The sequence below is a fragment of the Erythrolamprus reginae genome, chromosome 2, assembly GCF_031021105.1.
Source record: "Erythrolamprus reginae isolate rEryReg1 chromosome 2, rEryReg1.hap1, whole genome shotgun sequence".
Classification (NCBI taxonomy): Eukaryota; Metazoa; Chordata; class Lepidosauria; order Squamata; family Dipsadidae; genus Erythrolamprus; species Erythrolamprus reginae.
The window spans coordinates 187,625,333-187,638,666 of record NC_091951.1 but is presented as its reverse complement, the minus strand read 5'-3'; the positions used below and the strand labels follow the sequence as shown (position 1 = coordinate 187,638,666).

At 41.2% G+C, this 13,334-nt stretch overlaps 1 protein-coding gene across 4 annotated transcripts in view; it reads left to right on the top strand.

Moving 5' to 3' along the window:
- Positions 1 to 13,334, top strand: part of SMUG1 (single-strand-selective monofunctional uracil-DNA glycosylase 1) — a 31,819-nt gene that overhangs the window by 12,376 nt on the left and 6,109 nt on the right. The window contains exons 2-3 of one of the 4 annotated variants that reach the window (XM_070740830.1): positions 5,004 to 5,108; positions 6,252 to 6,517. In XM_070740830.1, coding sequence (XP_070596931.1) covers positions 6,266 to 6,517 — 252 coding nt within the window. In that variant the 5' untranslated portion in view covers positions 5,004 to 5,108; positions 6,252 to 6,265. Of the gene's footprint in view, positions 1 to 1,804; positions 4,166 to 4,918; positions 5,109 to 6,251; positions 6,518 to 13,334 lie in introns of those variants that run through there. The other 3 variants (XR_011558126.1, XM_070740831.1, XM_070740829.1) reach the window with 3 other exon arrangements.

Sequence of the window (13,334 nt, the reverse complement as noted above, 5' to 3'; positions counted from 1 at the left end):
CCGAGTCTGACCACATCCCAGCCTCGCACATTTTTGTTGAGGGAGTTAAAAAGCCCTGGCAGCACCCCGCAGCGGCCCAGGGGCCTTCAAATCTGGAGCGAAAGTTCTACACATTCGACGAGGAGGTGGAAAAACTTTTGGAGTTTCCCCCCATTGACCAGCCGGTAGTCACGCTGGTCTCTAGTGCCTTGGTACCGTCAGAGACGGGGGAAAGCTTGAAACCAGAGGACAGGAAGGCAGAAACCCTATTGCGCAAGACCCACCAGATGGCGGGCTGGGGTTTCAGAGCGGCTGCCGCGGCCTCCTTCTTCAACAGGGCCTCTATCATGTGGCTCCAGGAACTGCAGTCACGCCTCGGCCCGGAAGAGGCCAGACTTCGCCAGGATATAAGTAAGCTACAGGCCGCAGCTGAGTTTTCCGCCGACGCTACCCTACACGCAGCTAAGTTTGCCAGTAGAGGCATGGCCACTACACTGTCATCACGCCGACTGTTGTGGCTAATGAATTGGCCAGCGGACTTGAAATCAAAATGGCGCCTGGCATCAGCCCCGCTGCAGGGATCAATGCTCTTCGGAGACATTCTGGATAAAGTCCTCATTGAGGACAAGGACAAGAGGAAGGTCCTACTTAAGTCCAATAGACGCCAGGACCGTCGCTTTACTCCCTACACAAGACGTCAGAACCCACGTTGGGATTCTTCTACCGGACAGGGACAGGCGCAGAGAGGCTTTCACCAGAGCCAATATTCCCAACAATCGTTCAGGAGTGATCGCGGATCCTATCAGGATCGACCAAGAGGTTTCCAGCAATCCAGGCGGCCCTTTCGGGGAGGCAACCAGAGGGGATTTCGTCGTTCCAAATGATTCATCCAGGCCCCTACCACTAGGGGGGAAGCTGCAACACTTCAGCCCCTCCTGGCTACTCACTTCCTCGGACAAGTGGGTACTAGCCACCGTATCGGAAGGACTTCGTCTGGAATTTATGGGACCTCCTCCTCATCGATTTGTAAGTTGCCCGAGGCTTCGGGACCTGCACAAGAGACAGCAGATCCGCAAGGAGATTGCCCATTTATTGGAAATACAAGCCATCGAACAGGTACCTCTGCAAGAAGTAGGCAAGGGATTTTATTCCAGGATCTTCCTGGTACCCAAGTCTTCAGGAGGATACCGGATGATACTGAATTTGAAACAACTCAATATCTACATCAAATACAGGAGATTCCACATGCACTCCTTACAGACTATTCTTCCCTCGATACGCTCCAGAGATCTGTTGACTTCAATAGATTTAAAGGAAGCCTACCTTCACATGCCTGTGCACCCGACACACCGGGAATTTCTCAGGTTCTGTTCAGAGGGCATCCATTACCAATACAGGGCCATGCCCTTCGGCCTTTCCTCGGCCCCACGGACTTTTACCAAGTTGCTGGACGCCCTGACGGCCAACCTTCGGTCTCATTCCATCAGACTGATGGCCTACCTGGACGACATAATTATCTTGTCCAGGTCCCCTGGGCAGGCCAGAGAGGACCTAGCCAGAACGATACAGACATTAGAAGCACATGGCTTCACTATAAACGTGGGAAAAAGCCAGTTGTCTCCTGCGACCAGACTACAACACCTGGGTTCAATCATCGATACCTTATCAGGCAAGGTAACCCTTTCTTCCGAAAGGCAAGAGAATATTCATCGCCTAGTTTCCAACTTGGTCCGCCTCAGAAGGGCCCCACTGGCACTGTTGTCAAAAGTGCTGGGAACGTTGGTGTTGGCCATAGGTATAGTTCCCTGGGCCAGACACCATATAAGAGGCCTCCAGTGGTTTCTCTTACCAGCCCAGAGAGCCAAGGTCAGTCACTCACAAAGAACTATCGACTTACCAAAGAGAGTCAGAGAGTCGTTGAAGTGGTGGCTTACCGAAGCAATTCGGGAAGGTTCCCCCTTTCGCACTCAGGACCGTCTCATTCTCACCACAGACGCCAGTTTATACGGATGGGGTGCCCACCTGGGACGACATATGGCCCAGGGACAATGGACGGTGGAGGAACTATCTTCGGTCAATATAAACTTCTTAGAACTAAGGGCAGTGTTTCTAGCCCTATTAGCCTTTGCCCCCATAGTGGAGGGCAAACACGTACTTATTTTAACAGACAATGTAGCGACCAGGGCTCACCTGAATCACCAAGGGGGCACAAGGTCACAACGACTTATGGAGGAAACTACGATGCTTTTCAACTGGGCCGAGACCCATCTAGCATCTCTGACCGTGGAACATATCGCAGGGATCAGCAATTCCACAGCGGATTGGCTCAGCAGGACTACCCTGGATCCGCCAGAGCGGCGACTCGATCCAGACCTGTTCTATCAGTTGACCCAGAGGTTCGGAGTTCCCCTAGTGGACCTATTTGCCAGCAGCCAGAACACCCAGCTCCCGCGGTTTTTCACACGCTTCCCGGACCCAAGGGCAGAAGGGACCAACGCTCTACTGTCACCTTGGCCCCCCAGCCTCCTTTACACCTTCCCTCCTGTGAATCTCATCCCGAGGGTGGTGGAGAAGATTCTTCACGAGGAAGTGGAAGTGATCTTACTAGCACCGCACTGGCCACGTCGGCCGTGGTTCGCGGACTTGGTGGAGCTTTCAGTGTCACCCCCGTGGAGAATCCCGGATCAGATCATCTCGCTGAGCCAGGGGAATCTGCAACACCCAGATCCCCAATGGCTGCACTTGACAGGTTGGCACTTGAAAGGCATAAATTGAAGCAGATGGACTTACCAGAGAAGGTCATAGATACCATGCAGGCTGCCAGGCGCCCATCGACTTCACGGATTTATCAGGCAACCTGGGCAGCATTTTATAACTTTTGCAACAAGGACTTACGCGACCCTAGGGAAGCTTCTGTAATCACAGTTTTGGAATTTTTACAAGCAGGGGTAGAGCGCGGCCTAGCCCCTAATACCTTAAAAAGACAGGTGGCAGCCCTAGCCACCATGATTCAAACCTCAGAGTCTCGTTCATTGGCTCAACATGCTTGGATTAGAGACTTTATTAAGGGAGCCACGAATAAACATTCCCCGCCTGTCAGGAGATTTCCATCCTGGGACCTTACGTGGGTACTTAAGGCCTTAACTAAACCTCCCTTTGAACCGTTGAGGTCTATACCAATTAGGTTGCTTTCCATCAAGACAGCCTTCCTTGTGGCTATTACATCTGCACGCAGGGTGTCGGAGATATCGGCCCTATCTGTGAGACCTGACCTCTGTGTCTTCTACCCAGATAGGGTGGTCCTTCGGTTGGACCCCACCTTTGTGCCAAAGGTGAACACGGCATTCCACAGGAAACAGGAACTCATTCTCCCGGATTTCTGTACTCATGGAAGTCATCCGTCGGAGCTGCTGTGGCATGAGGTGGATGTCCGAAGGGCTCTAAAGATTTACATTAGAAGGACGGAGGAGTTCCGTAAGTCTGAAACTCTCTTTATTTCGTTTTCTGAATATAGGAAGGGACTTGGACTATCGGCAAAATCCATTAGTCGTTGGATTAAGGACTGTATTTCGGAGGCCTACAAGGCCGGAGGACACACAGTTCCGGAAGGATTGACAGCTCACTCAACCAGGAGTGCGGCGACCTCGGCGGCTTGGTCTACTCAAGCATCGATAGAGGACATTTGTAGGGCTGCAACCTGGGCAGCCCCTACGACGTTTATTAGACATTACAAGTTGGACTCCTTTGCTTCAGCGGAAGCGGCCTTTGGCAGGAGGGTTCTTCAAAGAGTTTGTGTTTCTCCTAAGTCCCTAGCTAGACCTTCTCCCTCCCATGGGCTTTAAGATCTTTGGTATATCCCATGTTGGACTCTCCTTCCAGATGCAGTGGAGAAGACCCGTTGTACCTACCTGAACGGTCTTCTCGATGCACTGGAAGGAGAGTCCAAACCCACCCGGTAGTTGAAGTTCAGGGACACCGGAGGTTGGGTTGGTTTATGAGTTATTGAATTGTTCAATAAAAATTGGTTATCCTCTTAAGTGCCTTTCGTTTTTAAAACTGAGCTCATGGGGGACTGCAAGGGGGCGGTACCTATTATTATGCTAATTTTTTACTCAGTCTCTACCAATAGGATTGGTTAAATACCCATGTTGGACTCTCCTTCCAGTGCATCGAGAAGACCGTTCAGGTAGGTACAACGGGTCTTCTTTGTTGTGCTTTTTTGATGATGTTACTGATATTAGGTGACCATTTTAGGTCTTGAGATATGATAGAACCTAGAAATTTGAAGAGGACGTAGGCCAGAGATGGGTTCCTCCTGGTTTGGATTGGTTTACCCTAACCGGGAGCAACCCACTGATGATGTCACAATGACATCACAGAACCGGTTCAATTGGTGCTGCTCTGTGAGTGTGGCCATCTTTTTTTTTAATTTGAATTTTTTAAATTTTACTTTATGTTTTTCTTCTAAGCATGTGCAGAAGCCATGTTTCCAGCACTGTGCATACATTGCCATCTTGCTTTTGGCTTTTTTTTTTAAAAAAAATGGATGTTTTGCCACTGCACATGTGGGCACACGCATGAGAGAAAGCAAACGGGCAGTGAGGTAAGTTAGGACCCATCCCTGACGTAGGCCCAATAAAGGCAACCAATTATTTTCCCTCAGGTAATGGCTGCCTGCATGGTGAACAGAAATTCAACAGAAGAAGGCTCTCGTGCTATGAGGAAACCTGCCTCGTGTTGAATTTTTGGAGGTTGTATAGATGTTGAACTTCTGGAATTCTTGAAGGAAAAAAATCTTCAATTTTGTAATTGATAATCTGCTTTGGAATAAAAACATTTTTATAACAGCAAAATAATCAGTACACATGTTGTTTGGCAATTCCTGGGTAGCCTGCATTGTTTTTTGTGAATTTAGATTTTCCAATTAGGGCAAAGGGAATCTGGAACGTTCCATCATAGATTAAAATGTCTGAACCAAAATAATTTCCATAATTACATTATGATTTCCCCCCTTTTCATTGCAGCAAGCTGTGCTTCCTAAGGCTGTAAGAAAAACTGCATTATCACTAGAAGTTATAGAAAGGCAATATTAGAATGCTTTTGGGCATTTCAACAAAAGAATCAGCCTGGTAAGAAATAATAAATAAAAGTTTACCATAAAAACTATATCAGAAATCTGCCATGCTTTATTCATTTTCCTTAAGAATGTACAAATATTTTTTAGACTAAGGTTTGTACCAGTCTGTACTGCCATGTCCCCCATGGTTAACATGCTTGTTAACTATCTTAGGATCATTCTCCTTCTGAGGTTTAATCAAAGTTAAGGCCCAAATGCAATATTTGCATTGAAATTATACTGAGAAAAACAAATTGATGCTTTGTGTGCACAGACTTGCTTTTTTCAATACTCTTAGTATAAATAATGTTTTATATGTTTATTTTGGGGAGAAATTACAGCCAAAAGATGAATTAAGCAAGGATTCAGTTACTGTTGACATTATATATGTATAAACCAGCCCTTATTTAAGGTATGGGTGTTGAAGAACATCAAAAATATACAGCAAAATACAGAGTGAGAAAGTAGATTTATTAAGCTTAAATTTAGTGAGAAAGTAGGTTTATCCATAAACAGATTTCTTTATACCAGGTATAGCAAACACAGATTGTCTGTCTGTCTGTCTGTCTGTCTGTCTGTTTGTCTATCAATTGATCTGTGCAAGGTCACAATAGGTAGAGAGACCTGCCCAATAGAATCACCAAAAATCGGAGACGACTGAATGGATAACATTATCATCTATATCAGAGGTCTTCAAACTTGGCAACTTTAAGCCTTGTGGACGTCAACTCCCAGAATTCCCCAGCCAGCATTTTTTTAACTCTATGACTAATTAGTGAGACTTGCTACGTAGTCTCAGATGCAGTTGGTAAGTGACCACTAGGAGGCAGTATGTAACTGGTTTTGTCCTTTATCATTCCACACTGCCTCCCAATGGCCATTCTAAGTAAGGACATGTACAACAAATAGCCATAAACTGGATTGGCTGTCTGACAAATTATGGGAGTTGAAGTCCACAAGGCTTAAAGTTGCCAAGTTTGAAGACCTCTGATCTATATCTATCTATCAGTCTGCCTGCCTGTTCGCCTGTATGTTTATCTGTCTATTACATTTCTGAACTGCCCATTTCCCTCAAAGAGAGGAATATTTATATATATACATGCTTACTGTACATATATACATTTTGGGAACTGATGTTTCTTTTCTTCTGTGCCAGGTGGAACAGCTCCAATGAATTCCTGGGAGGTTCCCGTGAAATTTCTAGAAGAAGGTGGACTGGCTGATCGGTTTCTACATATCGAGCGAGAGCAGATAGTTCGCCTGAACTCTCTCAACTTCCTTGATCCTATCCAGTATGTTTATAATCCTTTGGATTATGCCTGGGAGCCCCACCAGGACTATGTACGTAAATATTGCCATTCCCGGAAAGAGGTGCTCTTCCTTGGGATGAATCCAGGGCCTTTTGGCATGGCTCAGACTGGGGTAAGCAAACAACCAAGGGCGAGTTTGGGAGGCACAAAAATATAACTAAATCTGCAGCAAAAGGCAGATTAGGATTGGGCCTGTATATCAATTGCCCCTGTATATGTCTTTATCTCATACAGAACTCAAATTCATGTAATGTACTCTAATACATAGCCAGCAGCCTCTCCTTTAAAAAGCTCCTTAAGAAGAAAAGTCCATTACCTTCCAAGATGCCTCTTTCATTGTCCAATTGCTTGTATGATAATCTAATTTAAGTCTGTTTCCTCCCCTTGCAACTTAAACCAGTTAATTCAGTTTTTACTTTCTGGAGCTATGGGAAATAAATTTGCTCCACTTTCAACAGGAAATACTTGAAAATGGCAATGGAAACCTTCTTGAGGATACTAAAGGAAGCCAACTCTTTCAGTTTTTCCTTAAGATATTTTTACCTTTCTTTGTTTTCTCAATTTGAAAGGTAAACGTAATTTGTAATGTACCGGTGCAAAGCACAGGTCGTTTATCTGAATAAGCAGAAGGAAGGGCCAGCAAGGAAGAAGCAGAGGTTAAAAAAACCCAACAAGCCTCACTGATATCCTTCTTTACAGTAATCTTTTCTTCCTTGAAATTGGGATGGTTATCAGTTGTAGTTTGAGTGCTAGTCAAGTAAATTCAGGTGAGAAAGAATTCCATGCATATTGAGTTAGAACAGGGGTAGGCAAAGTTGGCTCTTCTATGACTTGTGGACTTCAACTCCCAGAATTCCTAAGCCAATCATGCTAGCTCAGGAATTCTGGGAATTGGAGTCCACATGTCATAGAAGAGCCAACTTTGCCTACCCCTGAGTTAGAATTGTGTGTGTCTAACATAGAGGTACTTTTTCAAAGGCAACTGGATTTTGGGGTGTTTTTTTCTTGAAGACTTTTTGCTTCTCATCCGAGAAGCTTCTTTAGGTATGATTGGATGGTGTGGAATAGAAAGATTTATACTCCTTGAAGATTGCTGGTTATTTGCATTTTTTAAAAGAGTCATTGAGGCCTCCTGGAGGTTTATCTGTGTCCTCAGGGTCACCTGAGTAGTGCAAATGGGTGTGGAGCCTTCTTGAAACTATTGGAAGGACAACATCATCTATCTCCAGCATACATTCACAATCCTTTCAACAGTTCCAAGAAGGCTCCAGACTCATTTGCACTACTCACGATGACATCACAGAACCGGTTCTGTCAGAAATGGGGTCAACATCGTATTTAAAAAATAATAATTCTGGGATTTTTTCTTCTGTGCATGAGCAGAAGCTGAGTTTCTGGCATTGTGCATGTATTCTGAGCAGAGACAGGTTACAAGCGGTGTGCCACAAGGGGCTGTTCTGGGTCCTATTCTTTTTAATATGTTTGTGAGTGACATAGGGGAAGGTTTGGTAGGGAAGGTTTGCCTATTTGCTGATGACTCTAAAGTGTGCAATAGGGTTGATATTCTTGGAGGCATCTGTAATATGGCAAATGATTTAGCTTTACTAGATAAGTGGTCAAAGCAGTGGAAACTGCAGTTTAATGTTTCCAAATGTAAAATAATTCACTTGGGGAAAAGGAATCCTCAATCTGAGTATTGTATTGGCAGTTCTGTGTTAGCAAAAACTTCAGAAGAGAAGGATTTAGGGGTAGTGATTTCTGACAGTCTCAAAATGGGTGAGCAGTGTGGTCCGGCGGTAGGGAAAGCAAGTAGGATGCTTGGCTGCATAGCTAGAGGTATAACAAGCAGGAAGAGGGAGATTGTGATCCTGCTATATAGAGCGCTGGTGAGACCACATTTGGAATACTGTGTTCAGTTCTGGAGACCTCACCTACAAAAAGATATTGACAAAATTGAACAGGTCCAAAGACGGGCTACAAGAATGGTGGAAGGTCTTAAGCATAAATCGTATCAGGAAAGACTTAATGAACTCAATCTGTATAGTCTGGAGGACAGAAGGAAAAGGGGGGACATGATCGAAACATTTAAATATGTTAAAGGGTTAAATAAAGTTCAGGAGGGAACTGTTTTTAATAGGAAAGTGAACACAAGAACAAGGGGACACAATCTGAAGTTAGTTGGGGGAAAGATCAAAAGCAACATGAGAAAATATTATTTTACTGGTAGAGTAGTAGATCCTTGGAACAAACTTCCAGCAGACATGGTTGGTAAATCCACAGTAACTGAATTTAAACATGCCTGGGATAAACATATATCCATCCTAAGATAAAATACAGGAAATAGTATAAGGGCAGACTAGATGGATCATGAGGTCTTTTTATGCCGTTAGTCTTCTATGTTTCTATGTTTCTATGTGTTGTCATCTTGTTTTTGACTTTTTTGGGGGGGGGGATTTTTTTTGGCAAAACACGCACACCCATGCTGTGCGCCCACATGGCATGGGAAGAAGCAAACCATCAGCGAGGTAAATTAGAACCCACCCTTTGTCTGTACCTGTCTGTATTTTTGGCTTGGTGAGTTTTTCTTTTTCTCCCCAATTTCCTACATGTGACATTTTATCTTGTGTGCAGTATTTGCGTTCAGTGTCTCGCCCACTGTAGCCAGGTTAACACAGAGACAGATAATTCTGTTTCTGCTTTGATGCTATGCCAGGAAAGGAAATGGGTAGGGAATTGATAATGTGGTGAAGTGCTTGCTGAGATTCTGTGATTTAAACATGTGTGGGTGTGTACGTGTAAGTTGACTGATTATTCTCTGAATGTCCGAAGCACCTAGTGCCAAATAAATGGCTTATGATCTTCTTTACAAAGCAGTTACAAGTATAGTTATAAATTTACCCGTTATCCTATGGTTACAATGTAATTCGCTTTCTATAATAAACTCTGTCTAGTCATCAAAACCATAACAACCTAAGTTCATTTTTTCCTGTTTTATCCAAAAAGTCCATCAGGGGTTTTAACTCAGCAATAAATATAGCTACTGTCTTTTCTCTGAATGAAGAAGTCAATTTAGCCATCTCAACAAGTTTTGTCATTTTCACCAACCATTCCTCCATTGTGGGTAATGCCAAATCATTCCATCTTTGTGTATGCAATACTAATTTCACTGCAGTCGTCATATACAAAAAACAATGTTCCATGATTCATTTTTTTCTATCCATCCCAAACGAAAAACCTCTGCTTTCAATTTTATATTACGGTAATCTTAAATCCTCTGAATCAGATTGGGTATTTGAATCCAAGTTTTTCCACTTATTTTTACACCTCCACCAAATATGATAAAATGTCCCTTCTTGATGTTCACATTTCCAATAGAAATTTGAAGTGCCTTTATACATTCTAGACTAATTTTCTTGTGACATAGTACTAGTGGTATATCATTTTATAAAAATTATCTTTAGGATTATAAAAGTGTAAATTTCAGCCTTTTCAAATACATGTTTTCCTATTGTTCCATCTATATACTAAATGTACATGTTGGTTACACATTTTAGTCCATACATTTTTTTGTACTTGCTCTTCTGTTTCAAATTTCAGTGAAATTCATTTAACAATGACCTGTTTATCATTTGTTCACAATCCTATTTCAAATTCAGTCTTACAATGTTCAGAATAATGTTCTAAACTTTTTTGTCCACTTCAAAGTTTTCTAATAACTCTAGATAAGAAAACCATTAGCAGCTACATCCCTCTGCCACCAATTCTTCTCCTGGTTTTGTTTTATACCTGCCTTGACAAAATTCTATAACTCACAGTATTTATGTTGGCATATTATTTTTCATCTATAAAATGTTTTCTTGTGCTGAGAACCACAAAAACTATTTTACCTGAAGTTTGTATCTATCCCATATTCTCAATATAGCATATCTAACATAAGGATTTTTAACATCCACATTAACCTTGACTTTGTCGTACAACAAGTATCTATGCCACTCGAATCTCGGGTCATGTCCTTCTATTTCTCAATAGCACCCACTCTTTCATCCAAACCAAACAGCAAGCTGCAAGATACAGTTTCAAGTCAAGTAGACCAATCTTCCTTTTTTTCCTTTACATCTTGTAACACCTTATATTTCACTTGTGGTTTTTTTGCCCTGCCACATATGTTTAGATAGATCCTTCTGCCACTGTTTAAATGGTACATAGGTTTTCAAAACAGATATTTTCTGAAGCAAGAATACTGTTCAAGACATCCATTTTTATCACAGTAATAACAATTTTAGTTTTTGTGATCTTAACATTTCTTTTTAAACTTCATTCCATAACGTAGTTGTTTTGAAATAACACAGTTCACTTTGTTATAGTGATAAACCGATATTTAACTTCGTGCTGAATCATAAAATCTGTTTTATTCATCAGTTCTGTTTGATTTTCTATTTTCTTATTTTTGTTAAACATGTTAGTCTTGTAGCCTTGAAATCTGCTATTGCATCCAATTATTTGAATTTGCCCATTAATCTTCCAAAACACACACCAAAACAGCTGCAAAAGTCAACTTATAGGAGTTTTTTAAATTTTTACTGCCACAATCCTCTCATCTTATTTTATAATTCTGTTCAGAATTTCAAAATAAAGGAGAGAGGAGACAGTGGGCATCCCTGACCTGTTCCTTTTTTATGATTTGTGTTTTCTTTGAAGTGTAAATTGATTTTACCCAAAAATTTACTCCAAAATTCATCCCTTGCAAACTTTGAAAAAGAAAGCCCAATTCTAATTGTCAAAGGCCTTCTCTGCATCTAAGATCAACTAAGCTTGGGTTTTTTTCTCATTATATTGCTCCAAATATTCTAAAATATTCCAACACATTTCTAAGGTTGTAAAATTATTTTCAGTCTATCAGCTAGAACCACAACTTGCAGTTATTATTCAATAACAATAGTCTATCATTTCTTGTAAAAATCAGATCTTATCCCTCTTTAAGTATTAGTGCTATACTGGCGTCTTTCCAACTCTCTGGCATTTTTGTCCCTGTAAGATTGTGTCGTTATTTTTTATAAAGGTTGTTAAAGTTCATCCTCAAAACATTTATAATAAGAGCCTGATAATGAGTCTCGTCCTGCCACCTAACTTGGTTTAATCTTTTTTATAGCTTCAGAAACTTCCTTTATAGTTATAAATCCATTCACGATCTGTCTGTATTCTTCTGTAAACCTCAGTAAATTTTGTTTCTTTAGATATTCATCTGTTTTTCCAGACAGATATTATTTCTTTTACACAAATTGAAATAATATTGATGAAATATTTTGTATAACATTTATATTAATGGAATATTCATTAAAAGATTATCTCTCTCTTGTAATTTCAAAAATAACTTTCTTTTCCTTTTTTTCCCTTTTCCATTCCTTTGTTCCATAATATATATGCCAACCCCTTCCCTGCTTTGTTTGCAAACTCAACATTTTTCCCCCTTACACAGTTTTATTTCCGTTTCTCTTACAGTACTTTTAATCTTTCTTTGCTGTTAACATCTTTGCATCTTTTTTCTTTCTTTTCTATTTTCTTTTCTTTTTTTCCCTTTTCTTGCACTTTTAGCTTTCTCTTCAATTTCTTTTCTTCTTATATGAACCTGCCCACACACCGGCAAGCCTTTAGCTCCACAGTGTATCTGTGCCGTGCAGCTAAAAACCAGTGGGAATTTTATTTAAACCATGATAATTGCAAATTGAAGCTTGCAATAAAGCAACTGCACCATTTGGTTCCATCACCAAACCCACCTTTATATATATATTTACTAGAAATGGTAAAATGGTAAAGATCTTTTCTAGCCAAACATTTTCTCAAATGCAAATTCCCCAGATCAAGTATCATCTGAATTTCAAATCAGATCAAATCCTTTATTACAAGCAGGGATAGGCTACTGCCTAGCCGGGGAGGGGGGAACGCAGTGGGGTAGCGAAAATGGAGCTCCACCCCAGAGCACCCAATTTGCACTGAAAGATGTTGAAAGAAAATGCCGGGCGTCCTGCATAAGCCACGCCCACAGTGTGGTAGTAAAAATTTTGGTAGCCCTTCACTGATTACAGGTCAACTGTCCAGGCTAAATAAAATTTACTAAATAAAATCTAGAGCTACAAGGCCGAACAAAAAAGGCTACACGGTAAAGGTTTTACCCTCATATTTGTGCTATTTTGCTTTCTGAAATATACGAGTTTTACAAGCTAAGAAAACAACTTGTGCAACAGCAAGAGTTACCTTGGGGTCCTTGCTTGCTAGTAAAATTGCATCTGAATTTCAGTCTGTTCCAGAAATGGAATTACGAGAGGTATTAGGATCTCTTTGTGTATTTCTCAATTGAAATTACAATATAATAGGAGTTCATGTTTCAAATCAAGCCATCATTACAATGGCAAAGCCTTCCCACGCATGGAATTTTTAATATCTGATTTTGTGAATCTAATTTCCCAGAGGTGCTGTTAGCTTATGTTAGCTCTTCTGTTATCAGAACTTTTGACTGTGGTGTTTAGTTTATCATATGTTCCTTAAGTGTTCATAGTTCAACACCCCAAAAACCCGCATGTGTGCATTCAGTTTAAAGACAAGCACACACTCAGTATATGCAGATAAGAATATGTTGTATCATTGGGGACTGACCAATCCATCAATTTAGATTTCTTTCAGCTGCAGATTTATTTTCCAAACATTCATTTGTCTTGTGCTTAATTCTACATCAGCTTGTACCCTTGTCTTTTAAGAAGTCCTCTCCAAATTCTTTAAGTGGTTTTAGGATTATTTACTGATGCACATATTTTTCAGACAAATTGTGCAATGTTTTTCCCCATAGAATAATATTGAAAAAATAATTTACAATAATACATTATTTTTATCAACCGCATTGCTTCTGCAGGGTCTACCTTTTTATTGGCAGGGAA